The sequence below is a fragment of the Prosopis cineraria genome, unplaced genomic scaffold, assembly GCF_029017545.1.
Source record: "Prosopis cineraria cultivar Desert tree isolate PC_DT_omini unplaced genomic scaffold, ASM2901754v1 PC7, whole genome shotgun sequence".
Taxonomy (NCBI): domain Eukaryota; kingdom Viridiplantae; phylum Streptophyta; class Magnoliopsida; order Fabales; family Fabaceae; genus Prosopis; species Prosopis cineraria.
Window position 1 is genome coordinate 14,926,330 of NW_026555338.1, and position 22,284 is coordinate 14,948,613.

The following is a 22,284-nucleotide window of genomic DNA, read 5'->3' on the forward strand; positions in this document are numbered from 1 at the left end:
GATTGTCCAATACCTTGCAAAGTAGCCTGGCCAGAGAAAGTGAAATTCCCTAAAAGACCAAGATTAGGAGAATAAGTCAAAAACCAAACCAGTCAAGATGCTTCCAAACTTCTCTTATGCAAATAATTAAATGAACAACAAATCCCAAACCTTTTGCCACCAAACAAGATGCACATGCATCACATGAAAAACAAAGTGAGGATAAAACTCTTCCCAACAAACTCAAACTATACGCAATGAAAACCCATTGGGTACTATGAAATTAATGGATTTTAATATCACAATGTTAAATTCATCATAAAGCCAATGAATAAATATCTGACATTCTATAATGGCATCTTTTGTCCAACAGGGCAAGTCATACATTACAGATCTCTTGGATACTTCAACTAATCCTATAAATACTTAAACAGTATATGGACTTTTCTTGACTTTGGATATAAAACAACATCACCCTCAATTTTTAAATGACAAATAAATGGATAGGCCAATTTAAAAAAAAAAAAGCAATTGATTATAGATCTAGGCACATAGCTTTGTTATAAGCAAAGAACATTTAACTTCTGTTTTAGGCATACAGCTAAAAATGACCAAAGAACATTAACTTCTGCATTTAAGCAAGGAATCAGCACACACTCAAGAGGAAAAGTCAAATTTTTCACTCAAAATTAATTAAGTGAGGCTGATATAAAAATTAAAAAGTGGGCACCAAGATTATATTCATAATGCTTTTTTTATTTTTATTTTTTAAAAGTGGAACAATGTAAAAGGAGGAAAACACAAGGACATAAAAATTGAAAGTTGAATTACCTTTCTTAGAAGATGTGACCAAAGGCGGCGTGCCTGGTGGACCACATAAAAGTGATGAGGAATCAGTGGAGGTAATACTTGCAGTATGTTGTTTCCCATATTCTTTTATACTCTTTTTATCTCTCTTTTGTTGTGTGAGAAGCTCAGCTTTGGCAACAGCTAATCTTCTCTCCAATGCCTCCAATGTCCGTTTCCTTGAATCTTGAGTGGCTGACTCTGCAGCCATGGACACCTTCTTGCTATATGAATAAGAATAAGACCAACATTAATATGCAATCAAAATACACTTGAAGCAGTCAAGGAGCAACATGTCATTAAACAAAAATGCATCAAGCATGAAAAATGTGGGATTGGACTATCAAACTCCAAACACAGTGAGAATGCGAAGTCATCTAGACATACACTATAACACAAAAGGAAGAAATCCCCAATAAACTCGTTCCAATTTTTGTACACATGATAAAAGAATTACCCATCAATAGAGAAAAGCACAAAGCAGGAGGCCATGAAATCCCATTAAGTAAATAGAAACAGAGGAAAAGTGATATGAACAAAAGAGCAAGGAGTTAAGAGGGTGGAGTCATGTAGCAGGCTGAAATTTCAACAGTCAAAGATTTATTGGCAAGGTTGTTGGGACAAAGTGATAATATTCATCTTCTAAAATTAACAAATCAATTGTTCAATATTTATAATTCATCTTCTAGGATTAATAAATGTGTTATGTTACTAACCAAGTAAAGGAATTTTCATCCATCAGTTTTTTTTTTTTCCATTTTTTACAATTAAAGAACTTGAGACTTGTGTGTCATTTTGCAAATTTGAGGGACCTATCTATCATTATCTTTTATCCAGGAACCTATATGTCATTATTCTCTTTCATATAAGACAAATTTGTGTGAGTGATTGAGACATGTCCTTAAATGTCTCAAAACAATAACGCAATTTCATGAGATGAAACATTACCATGAATATCAACATCAAAATCCACATGAGTTATCTCTTTTACCGTGGTAAATCCAATCTTTGTAGCCTTCTACTAATCCCTAGCTAATCAAATGATTAAACAACACTTCTTCCCTAACAATCATTTCAACATACACCACAAGGGCACAAAATTTCTTCTCCTTCAAAATTTCCTCTAAAGAATGAAACATTCAAAAAGTACTAAACACCAGTAGTATACTCTTCAAAATACTAGAGAAGGCTACAATCCAACATTTTTATTGTCATGCCCCGAAAAAAAAAAAGAGTGACTGGCATGAAGCATGAACCATATCACATATCCTTTAAGTCTTAAATCAAAAAAATTTCTATTCTCAAAGCGCAGTTATATTTACACTAAAATTATAATGTCCTTAATAGTTTTCATATTAACACAAGCTTCACTCTATTTGTAAAAATTTCGGCAAAATCTCCCCTATAAGTAGAGCCTTCGAAAAATTCTACAACACAATATTTAAACAAAATAAGATAACAATCAGGAGCTCAGCTCCTTCTAACCAGCGGACAGAGTATATAACAAAATTAAAGACTCTAACTATAGCATATGTGGAGCAAGTAACCGTACTTTTCAAAGATAAAATTCAGAAGTTTTTATTACATCAAAAAGGAGAGAATTTCAAACAAATTTCCTCTCAACACAGCGATACTTCCCTCAAATGTCAGCATGAGGTTTAGCATTGGCGAATGAATCTGAGAGCAAAATGTGAATAACATCCCAATTTAAATTTCAGTAAAGTAAAGGGAGGAAATATTTATAAAACAATTATGAATTCCACAATAATAACCATTATCGTAATGAAAACACGTTGCGCAATGTAAACAGTCTTATATAAATATGTAAACCAAATAGATACATAGTTGATTAAAGGTAATAAAGAAATTTTCAACTTATAATCTTTATTGTACACTTGAGTTATACAATTTCACCTTATAAAATCATATATGATCAAATAACAATTTATTTAAATAAAAAATAAAAACAATAAGTTTATAAAAATTCACATTTCAGCGGGACATTATCAAAACAATTAACAAGTATGGACACAAAATCTACAAGGGTAAATAACCAACAAACGTGGACATACAATCCACGAAGGTAAGTAACTAAGTGTGACTTAAAGACTACAAAATAATCTTGCATGGCTAGAAGCAACAAAACAAGTGCATCATAAGGCCTACCAAAATAAGCGTGAGTACAATACTTATGAATTACCATCCCTCTGTTCCACGTGCGTTAGTCGTCGCACAAGACTAGCACCTCCTAAGCCACCTTGCTAACTAGGTGTATCAAGGTGTGCCAAAAGCGAATGGTATTGCCGTAAGCAACCAATGTTCTAATTCAATCACACATTTTAAATCAAATATGCATGGGTCGATAAAATCAATATATTATCTTTTTTCAACATTTCTCATCATACCTAGCATAAATGAATTCATCTGTATGTATATCTCGTGCATGAATCATGATAGTTAATCGTTCCTTAAACATAAAATCAACATTTCCAATACAGCAGATACTTTCAGATATTTAATTAAAAGATAAATCCAACTATTTCTATAAAATATAACATAATAAAGTATAGTATAATGAAAACATTTCCATATATGACAATTGATAATAAAATTAAGATTATAAACCATAAAAATAAATTAATTAATTAGTACATAAATTAATAAATTGAAGTACTCTATCATTTGTTCTTGCGGAATAAAAATGGTTATGTAAATAAAAGAGAGAGCACATGAATATGCCAAACCAATATTTTTATCAAAATGAATTTGCCAACGAGTCATTGGGACGCTATTCAATAAATATTTTACTTCTAACTTGTCCTCTTGCAACAGTGATTGATCTGTAAATCCTAGTGTCCAAATAATTCCATTGTTACATATAATTTCCAATCAAAACACCATTTGAAAAAAAATCTAACTCTAATCTTAACTTCAGAGAATATATGATTATTTTCTAATATATGTTTAACTAACAACAATTCGAGACAGCAAGAGTATAAAGTTAGAGTATTAGAAATGAGAATGTTGAGATGGATATACGGATAAACACATAAAGACAAAATTTGAAATGAGCGAATACGGGAAAAAGCAAGCAGTGCACCTATTGAAGAAAAAATAGTATAAAATCATTTGAGGTGATTTGAACATGTATGAAGAAAACCACGGGAGGCACCTTGAGAAAAGTGGAACACATGACTTTAAATCTAGTCAAAAAGGGCAGACGAAGATTAAAGAGAACATGTTCGGAGGTTGTTGATCGAGATCTTTTAATTAACATTAATAATATTTTTAAAAGTTTCATAAATGACAGAGTACAATGACATTATATAATTTATGAAGCCGACCCCATCTAGTGGGATAAGGCTTGTTGTTGTTGTTTAACTAACAATATAATCATCACATATATCTTGCCACTATATTAAATCCCCCCTACTAGATATTTTAACTAATGCTATTAGAATTGGACCAGACATTGAACCAGTCAAGATGTGCATGGTTCAAATGTCAGGAACAATTTATAATTAAATTAATATATTTCAAATATTATACATAAAAAATTATAGGAAAAGTGATAAACTAAAAAAATCTTATTACTAATAAAGTAATAATCTCACCAACACAAATCCAAGTACACATTGATAGTGAGAAAATAGGAAACATCCACATTCAAACTTCAAAATCATCCATGGCCACGCACAACACAACACCACAGCCTAACATTTTCATACAATCCAATAGTCCAGATTCAACTGAAAAACTACACCATTCAATTGCCATACAGATCTTTTAAATTAAATTTCCCAAAATCAAGAGCAGGAGCTCTAACCTGTTAATGAAGATCGCAGACGAGATGCACAGGCTGGAAGTGGAAGAAATCAAGAAACTCGAATAGCACGACAACAATCGAACTCGCGAGCAGTCGAACTGGAAGAAATCAACAAGCTCAAACTGGAATCTGGAACAGAGGAATCCCTGGTCGAGCTCTAGCACGAAGATGCCGAACCGCCGAAGAGATTAATGAAGACGAGACAAGCAGTGGAGAGGTCGGGGGGAGGACTGAGACAGAGAGACAAGATGAATGCCTGATTAAGGAAGACGGTGAGAGGAACGCGAAGAAGATGAGTGAGCTCGGGTTCTGCCGTTGCCGTTCTCGTCTGCCGGAAGTCGCAAGACGGCAAGAGCAAGAGAGAGTGAGACTGCGAGCGCGAGAGGCTGAGAGGGGATCAGGCGATAGCATCAGTATTCAGGTTTGGGAAATTACTCAATTTTTATTTTTTTTATAGTTATTTATTTATTCTTTCGAAATATAATTCTTAAAAGGCATTAATATTTCATTTGTTATATTTTATATTTTTTGGTTTCAACCAACTAAAAGAAATCCTGACCGATTATTTAAGTTAAAATAAAGTCAATTTCTATTTAAAATTTTTTAATCTTTTCATTTTATTTATATTATTAAACTTTTATTTTTTGATAAAATTTATTATTATTATATTTAAAAATGTTCAGATAAAATATAATATTCATAAAGAAAAAGAAGTGAAAGGAAAAAATAAAAAAATCTAAAAAATTAAAATTACATTTTTTTTTTTTGCAATTAAAAGGCAAGATTAGCCTGAGAAAAATAACACTGAAATATAAACTAGTACAACTCTTAAACTATAGGCATTGTCGGGTTGGAAGGAAGGGAAGGAAAAATTTTAAAATTTCTCCTCCCCCTCCACCTAACCAAACAAGGGGAGGGACCCTCCCCCTCCTCTCTCCTCCTTTTTTCTTCTCTTAAATCAAATGAACTTTAAAAAAAAAAAGTGGCAAGTGTTGCCTGTTTTCTTAAAAAATATGAACACATCTCAGTGATACCACCTTCACCAACTCCATATCAAAATTGATGGCGTAAGCTACTTCACAAGCTAGATAATCAGCACACCGAATTGCTATTCTAGGTGAAAAAACAATCCTAGCTTCCCATTGGTCATAAAGAACCTCTCCTCTTCCCTAAATGGATGGTCAGGAGAGCTATCCCTTAGTAAGAGGTTGACCATATTGAGTGAATATGTGTGGAGTTGAATCTTGGATAGTCCTAGCATTTTGCTTAATTCCAATCTAGTTTTAACAGCTAAAAGCTCAGCTACAGTAGAACCTAGGCATCCCAAGTTTTTCTTAAAACCCATAATCCAAGCATTATTACAAAAATAGGCTTTTGTGATGTTTCAAATTTTAATTTTGTGGTATTTAATAAACGCTGTAAATTTTAAAGTTATAATAGGTATTTTGTGGCATTTCATTAATTAATAAAACGCCACAAGACTGACGTGAGAGCGAGGATGTTCAATTTTCCAAATGCCATCTCTATCAAATTTGTTTTTTAAAATTAGAGAGGTGGCATTTCTTCTTAGAACAAATGCCACCTCTCTCATACCTCAAATTAACAAAGGTGACGTTTGTTCGAGAAAAAAAGCTATCTTTCTTAAACTCAGCTCAACAGAGGTGGCGTTTCTTTCTAAAACAAATGCCACCTCTCTCATACATCGAATTAACAAAGGTGGCATTTCTTCTTTAAAAAAATGCCACCTATTTGTTATATTACTTTTTTTTCATAACACAATTGTGAATTTTTTTATGGCTAATAACTCTAGATATTTAAAAAAAATTTAAAGTCAAATAGATGGCGTTTCTAGTGGGTAGAAATGTCACCTATTTGACTACAAAGGTGAGGTTTCTTCAAGGAAGAAACACCACCTCGTTGGTTTTTTTTTTTAAATTACATTAGGTGGCGTTTCTTCATGGAAGAAACACCACCTAATGTTGTTTTTTTAAAATAAAATTTCATAAATTAATTAACTCAACTTTTGAATCAATATAAAAAATTAAATAATATATATCAACTAGTCTAACAATTTACAAATAGTTCAATTTTACAATAAAAAGAAACAGCTTTTTGATACCAACAAGAAGTCTATAACTACATTAATATAACTAAGTTCTCTAAGAGGTTGAAAACATATAATGAAAATATCCAAAAGTTTCTACATTAATAAACAATTTAACAGTTACCTATGTTCTGGCGTCCTAAAGTTAAAACAAAAGATGACCATTTTTCAATTTGATCATAAATTTGCCCATCACTATATTCCAAGCACCTTGTATCCTCATAGTACTACAAAATATATTAAAAATAATTTCATAAGCAACTAAAAATGATAAAATTCAAATTGAGTTAAATTTCATACCTCAAATGGGATAGAAGTTTAATCATGAGTGATGACATCTTTCATGAATTTCATAATATAATAACCACAATTATTGTTATTTGGTTGAAAACGGCACTAAAAAATTCACCAAAATATAATGTAAATTTATGAACAAAATAAATATAGTCAATAATTTAATAATTCTCTAAAGTATAATCTATACCATGATTTTTATCCATTGATAACTTTTAGGGAATTCTTTATTTCTGGAAAAGGGGAGCTCTTTGTGATCTCGAAAACTGTTCAATGCTCTAACAAAATAAAAAAAATTAATCAATACTAATTGATGCAAATATATATAAAAATGTGTAAAATAATTCTTATAAGTATAAATACTTACTTATTGAATAACCTCAACATATGAGGCCGATCCATTGGCATACCTTTAGATAGAGGATCCAAATAATAAATTAAAGGCAAAGAAACAGCCACAGGATTGATAAAAATTAAAATCCAATGTTTCTTGAAAATTTTAAACTTTTGTTAGTCTTAATAAAATTGAGGTATCATACACAAAAGAAAAAGATAATCAAAAAATTACTTACCCTATATTGTAAGGAATTAAAAATAACATATGTTTTTCAACTTCTGCCTTCTCTGTGAACATTTCTTTTACAAGATTTACTTGCTTAAATGGACCTAATGTCGACCCATGACTAATATCATGAGGACTAATAAATGCAAATCTATTCATTTTCTCCATGTCTTTCAGAAAAGAAATGTACAAATACCTTAATAAATACCAAAAATTTGTATTAAAACCAATCATAACAAATGATAAAAACATCAATATCAAAGGATATTAAAAAACAAGTACCTTATCCAAGTTGATAGCAGAAGCAATCGTCCATTCTCGATTAAGTATTTCCATGATAGTATTTCTATCAAGATATTCCCAACTATCTTTACAATAGATTTCTTCCTCAAATCTTATTTAAATTGTGTGGCCATTAGCAGTAAGCTTTGACAAAAGAGACCGAAGAGCTTCACGACAATTATTAGCCCTTTTCATTTTTTAAGATCCATAAGATACACTTTTTTGCTTATGCATGGTATTTGATTCCTTAGATATATTACCATGCGATTCAATTATTTTCTTACTTTAATTTTGATTGAGTCTATAAAAATAATATAAAAAAACTAAGTCATCAAATTATAAGTATATGTAGCAAATTATAAAGAAGTCTGAATTATATAATTAGCTTGTCAAATGATTCAATGAGATATAGAGGCCACACAATAACGATCCCCCCTGCATCTTTAACCAATACAATATCTTCATTAAGAGTTATTGGTAACTTGGCATCATCATTAGTGAAAATATCTATAGAAACTCGTAATGTGCCAGGGTATAATAGTATTATATGTAAAGTGTCTTCAGCAAAATTATAAATAGTACCCACAGCAACTGCATTTTTAAAGAGAATTTCTGGGTACAATTTTCATTTTGATTCCCTTTAGGAACAAATCTTTTTTAATAATTTATATTATAAAATTAAGAATGTTCTTCATAATGCTACTCGCGCATATTTTGTTCCAGCATTTGTTGTCAAAATGCATTCATTTTTTCTTTCAACTCAGCAATTACACTCTTGTTTGAGCATCTCCTGCCACCAAAATAAGTGGTTTGATTAACACCAAAACCAACCCCTTTGACACGACCCAAGACTTCTGAAACATTTAATGCCTTGCTAAGGGTATCGTCATGACTAAATTATTGTGCTTCTTCTGACCTTTCTTGTGACAAATTTTGCTATTATATAAAAAATGAGATTTAGTTTCCGACATAAAATATTATATTTAAACAAGAATTAAATATTAATACTTACACAAGTCTGCCAAACTTGCCTCACATTGTCATCTTCAATTTCATCTTTTGAATTTAGTTGTCCTTCAACCAACACTTCATGTCTTGAAAGTTGTTCACAATTTAAATTGTCTTTTTTTATCTACATATTAAAATAATTAACTAAATTCATAAATAACTCAAACATATAAAATAGATGCATGTAATAAGTATTAAATATAAGATATATACTTTATCTTGTTCAATGAATGCGTATCCTTTTCATCCCCTTCTAAAGTGATATTTTTGGCTTTCTGCTAATTGACGGTATCGCTCTCTTTTCAACTGTTGAAATGAAAATTGAATTCATGTTAATTTTATATAAACAAAACTATATTTAATTGGCCAAATCTAGCATTAATTACCTTAAATTTTTCTATTGTGTGCATTAGAACAAATTCATCCCAATCTTCTTGAGATATGATTCCATCATAAAATTTTACTGGATGTTCAATGATATTTTGATTATTATCTATTAAATACCACTTGCAAATATTTGCATGAAATTTCCTAAAAAGAACCCCATCTTTTTTGAGGACATATGTTATATGAATCTTATCAAGCTCAAAACAAGACTGAAAGAAAGATTAAAAATAATTTAGATCACTAAATGTGTAGGAAAAAATAATCAAAAAAGATAAAATTTAAATGACTTCTTTTTTTTACCTCAACTTGTTCCCATATGAATCTCTTGTACTTATTCAGAACTTTTTTCCAATCAGTAAATGTAATAGGCACATGGTCTCGAGCTACAGCTCCAATATAACTGACTAATTTTTCTTTATTTGTTTTATTGGTTGACCCTTGATATTTCAACCAACTTATAGCTTTATTCCCATGCTTCTATTTCTGATCAACTTGGCCATCATAGTTATACCACGATGAACATCTTGAAACATTTTCTTCTTTGCTACTTGAGGATCTTCATCATTTGAATTGGTATGAGGTTCGTTATCGTTATGAGAACTCATTATCCTTCAAGTTAAAAACGATACATTAACATATGCATAAGTAGAACAAACAAGGTAAATTAATTTTGAAAGAAGTAAAAATGAAAAATAAGATTACTTTTTCATTTTTTCTTTATTTGATTTAGACTTGACAGGTCAACCCATATCCCATCTCTATGATCATTTCTCATGTACAAGTACTCATATTCAATTAAATCATTGTCAAAAGATTGAATTGTCCCATAGAAAGGATCATCTTCAATATTCATATCTTCATTACCATGAGCTTCATCATCATCGTCATGTTTTTTGTTTGACAAAAGTATAATAGACCAATTCTTTTTTATAGGATTAGGAACGAAAAACACTTGTTGAGCTTGCAAAGCTAAAATAAAAGGGTCATCTCTATACAAAATCTTAGAGAGATCTACTTGAATAAATCTAAAATCATCAATTCAGAATCCACTATAATTGTTAACCCACCTACATCCAAAGACTGGCACCCTAAACATAGAGTAATCCAACTCCTATAAACGTTCAATGACACCAAAGTATGACATTTCTACATAGACAAGGTTGGTATCTTTTGAATTGGATACGTGTAGACCACTAGCAATAAGCATTACTCCACTATTCTACATTATACTTTGATCATCTTGTTCTTTGGTATAGAAAGTATAACATTGATTACATAACCAGTGTAAGATAAAACTTGTAAACTCGGCCCTTTGGCCAGCCATCTCAATTTTTCAGAAACATTATTAGGATCTCTCTCCAACTCCTCAAGAATGCAACTTCTAAACCACTTCATAAATCGTCGATTGTGTTCTTTCGTTGTAAGATTCTCATTTTTAAAACCAAACATGTCTCTAAGAATATCCTTGTATTCTTCCACAAACGGCTTAACTTCTTCATTGTTGTGCAGAACATATAGATGAGCTTGTTCACATTCAACTGCTGAGATGCTAACAACTCTATTTCCAATTATTCTTTTTCCTGATCTTTGTCCATCATGACGAGACTTTGAAATCCCTATAACATCAATGTTGGATAGATAATTTATACATAATTCAACTACTTCTTCAACTATGTACCGTTCAACAATACACCCCTCGGGTCGATATTTATTCTTTACATAGCCTTTTAATATTTTCATGCAACGCTCAATCAGGTACATCTATCTTAAATATGCTAGCCTGCACATTTGAACTTCTTTGACTAAGTGGATAGTCAAATGAACCATGATATTAAAGAATGAAGGCAGGAAATACATTTCAAGTTCACATAAGGTCAAAACGATTTGCCTTTGTAGGGTTGGCAAATTTGCAGGGTCAACCACTTTATTACAAATCATCTTGAAAAATAAGTATAAATTAGCGATGATGCGTCGCACTTTTTTTGGCAAAATAGATCTAATGCCAATTGGTAAGAAATTTTAAAGGAGTACATGAGAATCATGAGATTTAAGCCCTTGTAACTTCAAGTCTTTCATTGACACAAGATTATTTACATTTGAAGAGTATCCCTCTAACACTTTAACAGTATGAAGGAATTCAAGAAAACATTTTTTCTCTTTGTTTAACAAGGTGTAAGCTGCTGGTGGTAGATATGTGCAATTTCCTTTCTCCACTGGAGCCAACTCTTCCCTTATTCCCATATAAACTAAATCCAACCTTTATTTGAAACTATCCTTGCTTTTTCTTGGCAACTGGAGCAATGTTCCAATCACACTATCATACACTTTTTTTTTAATATGCATCACATCAAGAAAGTGTCTTATATGTAAGGACTTCAAATATGGTAGATAAAAAAAGATTATTTCTTCTATCCACTTGTTGCAACATTTATTGCAAAGGGTTTACCAAAATGATTGTCAAGATTTTTCACCTTTTCAAACACATTCACGCCTGTCTTTAGCCTAGGCAATTTCTCTTCTTTGAATTCACCATTGAAAGCTTTTCTCCACTTTCTCCAATGATGTGTCGAAGGCAAGAATCTACAGTGTCCCATGTAAACATTTTTCTACAGTGATTCAACCATATTGAATAAGTGTCTTCTTCACATATAGGACACGCACCATGCCCTTCGATACTGTATCCTGACAAATTCCCATAAACAGGGAAGTCATTAATTGTGCCAAATAACATAGATTTAAACCTCCACGCCGGTGTCCCATATTAATTTCAAATCCTCTATTAAATGGGCCAAATATATATCTATATCATTTTTTGGTTGTTTAGGCCTAGAAATTAACATAGATGATAACATAAATTTACGTTTCATGCATAACCATAGAGGTAAGTTATAAATTATTAATATCACTGGCCATGTGCTGTGAGTGCTACTCTGAACACTATGTGGATTGATTTCATTAATTGACAGTGCAAGATGAAGATTCCTTTCTTTCTCTCCAAAACGAAGGTACTCAAAATCAAATTTTTTTTTCCATTAAGGGGAATCTGCAGGATGCCTGAGCTTGCCATCTTTAATCCTTTCATTCTTATGCCACGTTAACATGTTGGCAAATTTTGCATTTCCATACATGCGCCTAAATCTTGGTATAATGGGAAAAATACCATAGTACCTTTGTAGGACTTGATTTCTTTTCATATCATGATTCTTCACATTTAGGGCACTTCTCTAACGAGGCATACTTATTGCGAAATAAGATGCAATTGTTAGGACATGCATGTATTTTTTCATAGCCTAAACCAATTGAACAGAGCATTTGTTTAGCCTCATATGTCTTAGTAGGAAGTTCATTATCAGCGAGAAACATATCTTTCAAAGCATCAAGCAGCAGAGTGAAAATCTTATCAGTCCATCCACATGCAGCTTTCAAATTGTACAATACTAGAACTGTTGATAATCTGGTGTATTTAGTACAACCAGGATTTGAATCACCAATTAACTTTTCAAACATTTTAGGAAAATCACGAAAATCATCCTCTATTGCGTTTAGCATTTCATTAAGACAATCAGTCTCACACGCATTGCTACCAACATCATGACACGCATCTTATCTCTCAAAAGACCTAGTGTTATCACCCTATTCACTAAATAAATCATTCCTCTCCGCATGCCTTGTCCAGCGTGTATAACTTTGATCAATTCCATGATATATTAAATGATCTAACAATTCAGTTGGAGTAATTCTCTTTCCATAGCAACAAGCTAAGCAATGACATAAAATTTTGTTTAAACTCTTTCACACCGTCCCTATATTCTCTTGACAATCGATTAGCAAATATCCACTTTCGATCCATACTCACTACCTATTATAGGAAAGTGTCAGGTATGACTTGGTGGCATTTGTGTCACACATGCATACTCTACTAATAATTTCTTTTTTAATATATTGTTTATATCAATAACATAACGATTTAAAAATAAAAGTTTGACAAATTTTATATTAATTCAATAATTTAAAAAATTTCAACAATATAACAGCTTAAAATTAAAAATTTTCTGGGTATTAAACCCTCTATTCAACACTTACAAATATCTAAAATAATTAATTCAACATATTCTAACCAATAACCAAATTAATAATCAAATAAAAATAAATCAATAAATGCAAATATAATTTTAACTCACAGCTAATTAAAATATAAATTAAATATTTTTTTGCTTACTGTAAAAATTATTTTTTTTCTTTATCATTTAGGAGAAAACTGAAAATTTCAGGATAACAAATATAATATTTTAAAATTTATCTTAAATTAATCCATATCTAATGATATAACTAAAACAATTTTTTTTTTCAAAAATGCAAAGCGTACCAGGGAGCTGAAGAAACTACGAAGATCAATCTGTCAGTGTTAAGGAAACAATGTTGGGACCACACAAGCTGAAGATCACGATGTAAAAATGGAGAATAAAGCTGATTCAGTATAAGTTAAAGTTAGGGACACCACAAATTTCAAAATATTTAAAAAGTCTTATAAAATATTATTACAGGTATTGCTACTAATAATTACCTATATCACTTAATAATTATAACAAAACATATACTAAATATTAGTAAAAATTAATTAAATATATAAATAATATTTACATATTACTATATAATATATTATTTTTTAATAAATGATGTAGAGAGTACGCCACCTTTCTGAATAAAAATTAAAAAAATAATTATTAAAAATTAAAAATTCAAGTAATAAAAAATATTGATTATTACAGGTATTGTTACTAATAATTACTTATATCAGTAAATAATTATAACAAAATAGATACTAAATATTAGTAAAAATTATATTTAAATATATAAATAATATTTACATATTACTATATAAATGTAGAGAGGTGGTGTACAATATAAATTAAAAAAATGATTATCATATTTATTAGAAAAATATATATTTAGTTAATAGCATTTTATTTTTATTGCTATGAAATGCATGTTATTAAAACTCATCCTGACTCCAAAAGAAGTGCCTACTATTGCTCTAGTTAGGAAGAAGAGTTGACTGCATTTGATAGGCTGGTAGAGCAAACAACACAGATTTAATGAGAACCATTCTACTTCCTTTACTAAGGAATTTACCCTTTCAGGATGACAATCTCTTCTTGATTCTTTGAACCATTAGGTTGAAAGATAGTACTAGAGTGGATGAGTGGCACATCCAAGTACTTTCCTAGACTTGCGATAATTCCAATGCCCAATTTTACACTCATTTCCATTGCCCTGTTAAAATGAATATTCTTTGTTTGTGACTAGAGAAATTGCAAAATTGTAGTATAATTTGTCGCATCTCCTCAATCTGGTCATTTAAAGCTTCACCAAATAGGATTAGATCATCAGCAAAGAAAAAATGAGACACATATGGTCCCGCCGGTCTAATTTTATGATCAATTATCATAAAATTAATTTAATTTAATAAACCAATTATTTCAATTATCATAAATGAAGATAAATTAAAATAGAGTAACCGGATAAAGGTGAATTAAACAATCAGCTCTAAAATTTTGAAATAATAAACATGCAAATAAATAAATAAGACATTCGATAATTAATAATTACATAAGTAAAAGGATGTTAGCGAAATAATTTTTTTAGATGGAACAACAAAAACTATAATAATTAATTATGTAAATAATAATTTCACAAAATGGAAAAAGGAGGAGTGGGGAAAAAAAAAAAATCATCCCGAGGATATGTTTCTTTGATTGTGTTGGATGAAGTTACACGGTAATCCAAAGAAAACCCCAAAAAATGATAGATAGTCAACAAAATAGGAAAAAAGAATGGAAAAGGAGGAGCAAGAAATAAAACAATCAACAAGAGGGTTTGTTAGATGAAAATTAATGTGTTAATTAATGTAAGAGGACATGCCAATTATTTTTTAGAGTTAAAATGCATTTTTATCCTTAAAGGAGTATAGGCACCATGTATTAGTAAGTGGACATTATCTCCTAGACCATTCATTTTCTAGAGGAAAATCCCCTTCCATTAGCGATTTATTAATAATAAACAACTAATTACAACTATCCTTTTGATTTACTGAAATTTAAGTATTGTAAATTTATGAGAGAAACTTGGATAGAAAAAAACAACTACACAAAAAACTAATCAATTAAGTATTATAAAATAAACAAACCAAGATAAAAATAATAGAAACCTAAATAAATAAATACAAAGATAGAAAAAATATAGTTAGCATTAAGAAAAATAAATAACTATAACAGGAAAATATATAATAAGACATTCAATAATAAATAATTACTTAAATAAAAGCATGTTCGCAAAATAAATATTCAATTAATGCATACAGATGAAACAACAAAAACCATAATTAATTATGTAAATAATAACGAGGAGTGGGAAAACATACCAAAATTTTTTTAAATAATTAACATGCAAATAAACAAGACAATCAATAATCATTAACTACATAAATAAAATGATGTTAGCAAAATAAATATTCAAAAGAAACAACAAAAAAAACACAAAATAATTAATTATGTAAATAATAAAATGGCAAAGGAGGAGCGGGAAATAAAAATATCACCATGAGAATTTGTTCGATGAGAGGAAAAGAAAATTAATACTTATCTATAATTAAAATTCCTGGATTCATAATTTATTTAAATTAATATTTTCAACTTATTTTCAAAAATTGTCGGGACTTCACTAATATTAATTTACTGTTTTAAGTTTAACTGTCATTTTTCCCATTAAAACAATCTGTCTCAGTTGCAAATCAAAGCCAAGCTTTTACCCAAGGAGGAAGAAAATTCTAAATAAATATTAAAAATCATTTACATCATTTTAATAACATGAAAGAGAAGCAAGAATCGCAAGAGAAATTTGGATAGGAAAGAAAAAACTACAATTAATTTAATCAAGTAAGAATTATAAAATAAACAAACCAAGAAAAAAAAAGAAGAAATCGAGTCACAAATAAGACATTTAATTAACCAATTATTATAAAATAAATAAATAAATAATATAAAGATAAAAAAAAATATAGTTATCTATCACTAAGAAAAATAAATAACAAATTGAATCAAACAATTAATACAACATGAAAATAAATAAATAAGACAGTCAATAATAAATAATTACTTAAATAAAAGGATGTTAGCAAAATATAGTCGAACTTTAATGCATAAAGATGAAACGATAAAAACCATAATAATTAATTATGTAAATAATAAATTTATTAAAACGATAAAGGAGGAGGGAAAATAAAAACATACCATTAAATAATTAACATGCAAATAAATAAACAAGACAATCAAATCATAAGTAAAATAATGTTAGCAAAAAGATGAAAAAATAAAAGAGGCGCTTAAAACACAAGCTAGCCTACTCAAGTTTAGAGGAGAACAGAGAAGACTCAATATCACCTTCATACAATGGAGAATTGCACCCTACAACCACAAACATTCAACCAAGTAAGCAAATTACTATAAAGTAGACATATATGCTGAGCAATCAAAATAATCCCCATCACAATAATCTATACTTTTATGACAAAATGCAACATGAGACAATTGGAACACTATTACTTGTAGGCTTTTATAAATGCAACATAAATATCATGAAGTGAAGAGTAGCCAATAAAGTATACTAGTCACTCACATAATTAAAAAAAATTGAATAAAAAATAAACGGAAGGAAAGGGAAGCCTGGCTTAGGAGTAGAAAAGAAAGGAGAAAAGAAAAATTGAAAGAAACTTTAAAAGAAATAAATTACTAGCACTATTATTGCCTTCAGTAGAACATAAATGAAATCGAATGTCTAAATCATCTTTATACTTGACACAAGCATACATGCAGCCTCAATTAAGACACCAGCTTCCTCATTACTTGAGTACCATGTTTAATGAAAACAAAATAGGAAGAATGAATACAACATTTCAACATACACTTTGAGCTATAAATCATCTTCAACATCCTATTTTTCAATGAATATCATGCTCTTTTTTTACTAATTTGAGGCCATTTACTCCTAAATGCCATCAAAATATTAAAAAACAAAAGTACACGCATTTCACAAAGTACTTCCATAATAATGATCAATTTGAATTCTAGCAGAATCAATTTCACAATGCCAGGGCATCAAAATTTAGTTTATGTCAAAAATATAACATACTTTCTAATGAAAGACAAACAGCATGATCATGTCTGCACCTATATAGTGTTAAAAGTTTTCTACAGCAAATAGTCTTAAAAGTTCCTACCATAGTACATAACTGAACATCATATAGCCTAAAACTAGAACAACTTTTAAACATCACGTTAATACCTTGATCTATATTAACTCCTTCTAAACCAAAGCATCCATTAAATTGCAACATAAATTTTTAATTTTGTTAATAGTTTTATTTTCAAGAAAAACATAGCAGCATACTTGAAAAAACCACATGCTCTCCAAAACATATCCATATTTTCCTTCATGAGTGTGTTTGGATTTCAAATGATAAAATTTAATTATGAAAAATTATTTAATTATGCTCTAAGGATCTCAATGGCCCTTTAATTATTTTTATATTAAAAAGAAACACATAGTTGAAATTCTAAAAAAAAAAAGTTGAAAAGGCTGCATTCAAAATAGTTCCCAGGAATGAATTTCCTATACCCCACCCTCCAACTGTCAAATCCTCTTTTTGATGGAAGAATAGCAACCGTCATGATTTTTATATTTGAAAATATATTAATGAGATTTTAACATAGAACAACACAAGTTTATACCAATTTAAAAGGTTAATCTTAATTTCTTGTTTCACAAACCAGAACAAACAATGCCCAAATAACACAGAAAGATTATCTACAGCAATTATGAAAAAAGTATTGCATCAATATGTCTCTTCCTTCATGAATTAGACCACTTCATTTGTTACAAATATCTGTTTAGGCCATGCAACGCAATCGGAGAAGTAAAGATCTCTCAAAGGTGATATAAACAAGAATAAGGCGCACTTTCTAGCAAAATAAAAGGACCAAAATAATAAAATTCAATCCAAGCCAGCCAAAATGATCAAGACTTATCTATAGCAAAAGAGACTCCAACCAACATAGAATTTCACCCGTAGTTTGCTAAGAAATCTCCATAACAGTCACAAAACATAATTGGACACATCAAACTGCTAAAAACCAAAACAACTATTAAAAATTAACTCAGGGTCGAAATGAGCACCTTCTTAACTTTTTTTATTGGTTGAAAACAAATAGTTCTATTAACTGAAAACAAAGCAGCCTATATCTGGGAAACAAAACAACAGAAAACATACCAAACAAAAAAAAAAAAAAACCAGCAAACATAACAAACAAGCCGCAGAAAAATTAACCATTGGCCATCCTGCAACAGCGGTTAGAAAAGAAAGTAAACAGAGTCATATTTCCAAAACCCACTCCAAAAAGCGCGCTTCCTATGACAAGCATAAGTTGCAGGATGATTGCAAATTTATTAAATAATTAACATGAAAATAAATAAATGAGATTCGATGATCAATAATCAATAATTACATAAATAAAAAGATGTTGGCAAAAAAAAATATTCAAATTTTTTCATCAATAAGGTAGGATAATAAAAAATAAAATAATTAATTTTTTAGAAAAATATATTTAGTAAATGGCAAAGGAGAAGCACCAAAATAAAACAGGGCAAAAGTATTAGATGAAAATAAAGGAGGAGGAGAAAAATAATAAAATAAATTTCAAAATCAGCCAAAAAAATTAAAACAAGTTAATTAAATCAATCAACTTTTATAAAATAAATCAAGATTTAAATAGAAGAAATAGTGTTACCACTAAGGAATTGAAGATAAAAATTGAATTAAACATTCAAAATGAAATTGTTTACATAACTAACATGCAAATTACTGACAAGACATTGCATATGAAAGCTACATGAAATTAGTGAATAATCAATAATTACACAAATAAAAAGAAATGGCATATGAAATGACAACATATTGCATAATATGTAAATGAATGTTACATAACTTACACAAGTAACTTACAGAGGTGTTTCGTGTTTCAATCTGCATTATCAAATTCAAGCTTTTACAAATCAGTATGAGTGAGAATGAGCCCAAAAAGAAAAAAAAAACAAGAGTTAAAATAACAGATAGTCAATCAAATAGGTAGAATGGAATATTCCTGAAGCTGAACAATAATAATTTTATTCAAAAATTGGATAATAATTCTAATTAAATAAAATTAGTAAAATATTGAATTAAAATAACTACTCATTTAAATATGAAAGTTAATACAAAGAAAAATATTTGCATCAGAATATATATATATATTTGCACACCAAGAAAAATCTTTTGGAGATAAAATATGACTCTTATTAATTCCCCCCACACTTCTACTTTTACACTTCGATCAAAATCATTTCAAAAATAGAATCAAAAGACAAAGGAAAGAATGACAATTAGAAAACAAAGTAGTAGAAGTTGCAAGCTCAAATGACGTGGACCTTTCATCAATCAACTATCCATTTGATTACCAAGAAGCAAAGAGGTTAAGTCCATGATGCAAGCCTTTAGCAAGAATGAATCAAACCAAATAGCCACACAAGGGATAGTGTTTACACTCATCTCACAAGTGTATAGGATCATTTCACTCAAGTCCACTTATCTAATCACTCTATAGGCTTGTCAATGTTCTAAATCTCCACTATCTAGTAGCAAATGCACATGTGAATCAAAAGGTCTTTTCCAAGGTTGTAATGTAGGTATGAAAGAGGGAGTAAGAATGCATGTAGAAAGGAATGGGAAATATATTTATACCAATCAAGACAAATGGATTCCAAAGGCATAAGCAAGTCTCAAGGAGTGAACTCATACAATACAATAACACATGGTAGCAAGGTGATTTTAATACTCAAGCAACAACTTTTTTTTATTCTATTTTTTATTGACTTCAATTTTCTTTCTTCCTTTTTTTCTTTCTTTCTTTTTCACATTGCATGTTTTCTCCCTTCTTGTTTTTCTTTCCCTCAATTTGGATTTCTTTTCTTTTCTTTTGTACTTCTTTTGCTTTGTTGTTTTTTTTTCTTTTTTCTCTTTTGGTTTTCTTTTGCATTGTTGTTGCATACAACTCTTTGCCTTCACACTTGCACCTTTACCACATCCATAAACATATAACAAGAATTTCACAACTTGAATCCTAGATATGCCAATGGATCCCAAGCAATACAATACGAGACATCATGCCTTCTTAGAGAAATTAAGGGTATCATGTATGATGAAAGAAAAAATATAGACTAGTAGGCTCAAAAGGGCTAGCAAGGGATTCAATCATCATTAAGGTTGGCCTTTTGGCTAAGCTAGTTATTTTATGTGAATGCCTTAATCATCCTCACAATGCAAAAGCAAATGTAGTCTTGAAAAAGAATATAGACAAGTTCTAGAGGATGAGTTAGAATAAGTGGACAATTGCACACTAGAAAGGAATTATAGAGGCTCAAAGTATACTTCCAACATAGGCAATGCTATCCCATTCAATTTACTTCAAGCTAAAAAATAGATCACTTCCTTAAACACAATGCAAAGTGGTAATCTCTTTTCAAGAATCAAGAGTCTAGGTCAAGGTCAATCCAAGTAATGCAACTTCAAACTAAAAAGAAAACAAAACAAAATTTTTTTATGTTCCAAAACATTTTTCAAAGAACCAACACAAATCAAAACTCTTATCAGTACCTTCCCCACACATAAATATTGCATTGTCCTCAATGCAAACCCAAACTAAGGAAAAATCCAAGGAAATCATGAAAGTACCAATGAGAAAGTGAGAGGAAAAGAAGTTTTTAAAAAATCTGAAAAATTATGAAAAACAATTCTAGAAAAAAATTTGTTTTTCTCAAAATAGAACAAAAACTAAAACATGAAAATATAACTTTTTCTACTAGAAAATCTCCCTCATACTTGCAATCAACTCTATCCACTAATCAATATCAATCAACAAGCATAATGGAAAGGCATGAAAAGTAAGAAATGGAAGAGATAAACCTATCATGGAGGATCATCAAGGAGAGGCTGAGGTGGAGAAATAATGTTGGCAACTTCAAATGTTGATTGTATGGCACATGTAGAAGCTCCAAGAAGAGGTTATGTGTCTCAAAACAAATAATAATAATAACAGATGCAACTAATTAGCAAATTAAAAAAATAAATAATTGATATATAACTAACATCTAGATCAAAGAAAATAATAATAATAATAATAATAATAATAATAATAATATTCTCTCAAATAGTAGGTCACTTTTTCACAATAAAAAAAATTGTGGCTAGGATTCATGGATCAAAAGATGTAACGCAGCTTCATCTAAAGGTTCAGTTAACAAGAGCACAATCATAAGTAAATGCAAGAAAATGGAATAAATCAATAAATATACAAATAAATAATTGTCTAAATAACTAACAAACAAGCAAATTAATCCTAAAAATTAATTAAGTAAAAGAAATAAAAGAGGTGTTTTAAAACACACGCTAGCCTACTCAAGTTTAGAGAAGAAGAGAGAAGACTCCATATCATCTTCATGCAATGGAGAATTGCACCTTACAACCACAAACATTCAACCAAGTAAGCAAATTACTATAAAGTAGACATTTATACGGAGCAATCAAAATAATCTATACTTAGAAGAACATATTAAATAGATGACAAAATGCGACATGAGACAATTGAAACACTATTACCTGCAAGCTTTAATAAATGCAGCATAAATACCATGAAGTGAAGAGTAGCCAATAACATTTATTAGTCAATAACATAATAAAAAACAAACTGATACAAATTGAATAAAGAATAAACGGAAGAAAAGGCTGGCCTGGCTTAGGAGTAGAAAAGAAAGAAGAGATGAAAAATGAAAGAAACCTTAAAAGAAATAAATTACTAGCACAACTATTGGCTTCACTAGAACATAAAGGAAAGGCCTCAATCATCTTTA

The 22,284-nt window shown here is 29.8% G+C and overlaps 1 protein-coding gene across 1 annotated transcript in view; it reads right to left on the minus strand.

Moving 5' to 3' along the window:
* Positions 1-22,284, minus strand: part of LOC129316501 (ribonuclease MRP protein subunit POP4-like) — a 34,969-nt gene that overhangs the window by 7,565 nt on the left and 5,120 nt on the right. The window contains exons 3-6 of the mRNA XM_054960924.1: positions 21,341-21,447; positions 19,346-19,366; positions 811-1,049; positions 14-49 (exon numbers count right to left, since the gene is read on the minus strand). Coding sequence (XP_054816899.1) covers positions 14-49; positions 811-1,049; positions 19,346-19,366; positions 21,341-21,357 — 313 coding nt within the window. The 5' untranslated portion in view covers positions 21,358-21,447. The remainder of the gene's footprint in view (positions 1-13; positions 50-810; positions 1,050-19,345; positions 19,367-21,340; positions 21,448-22,284) is intronic.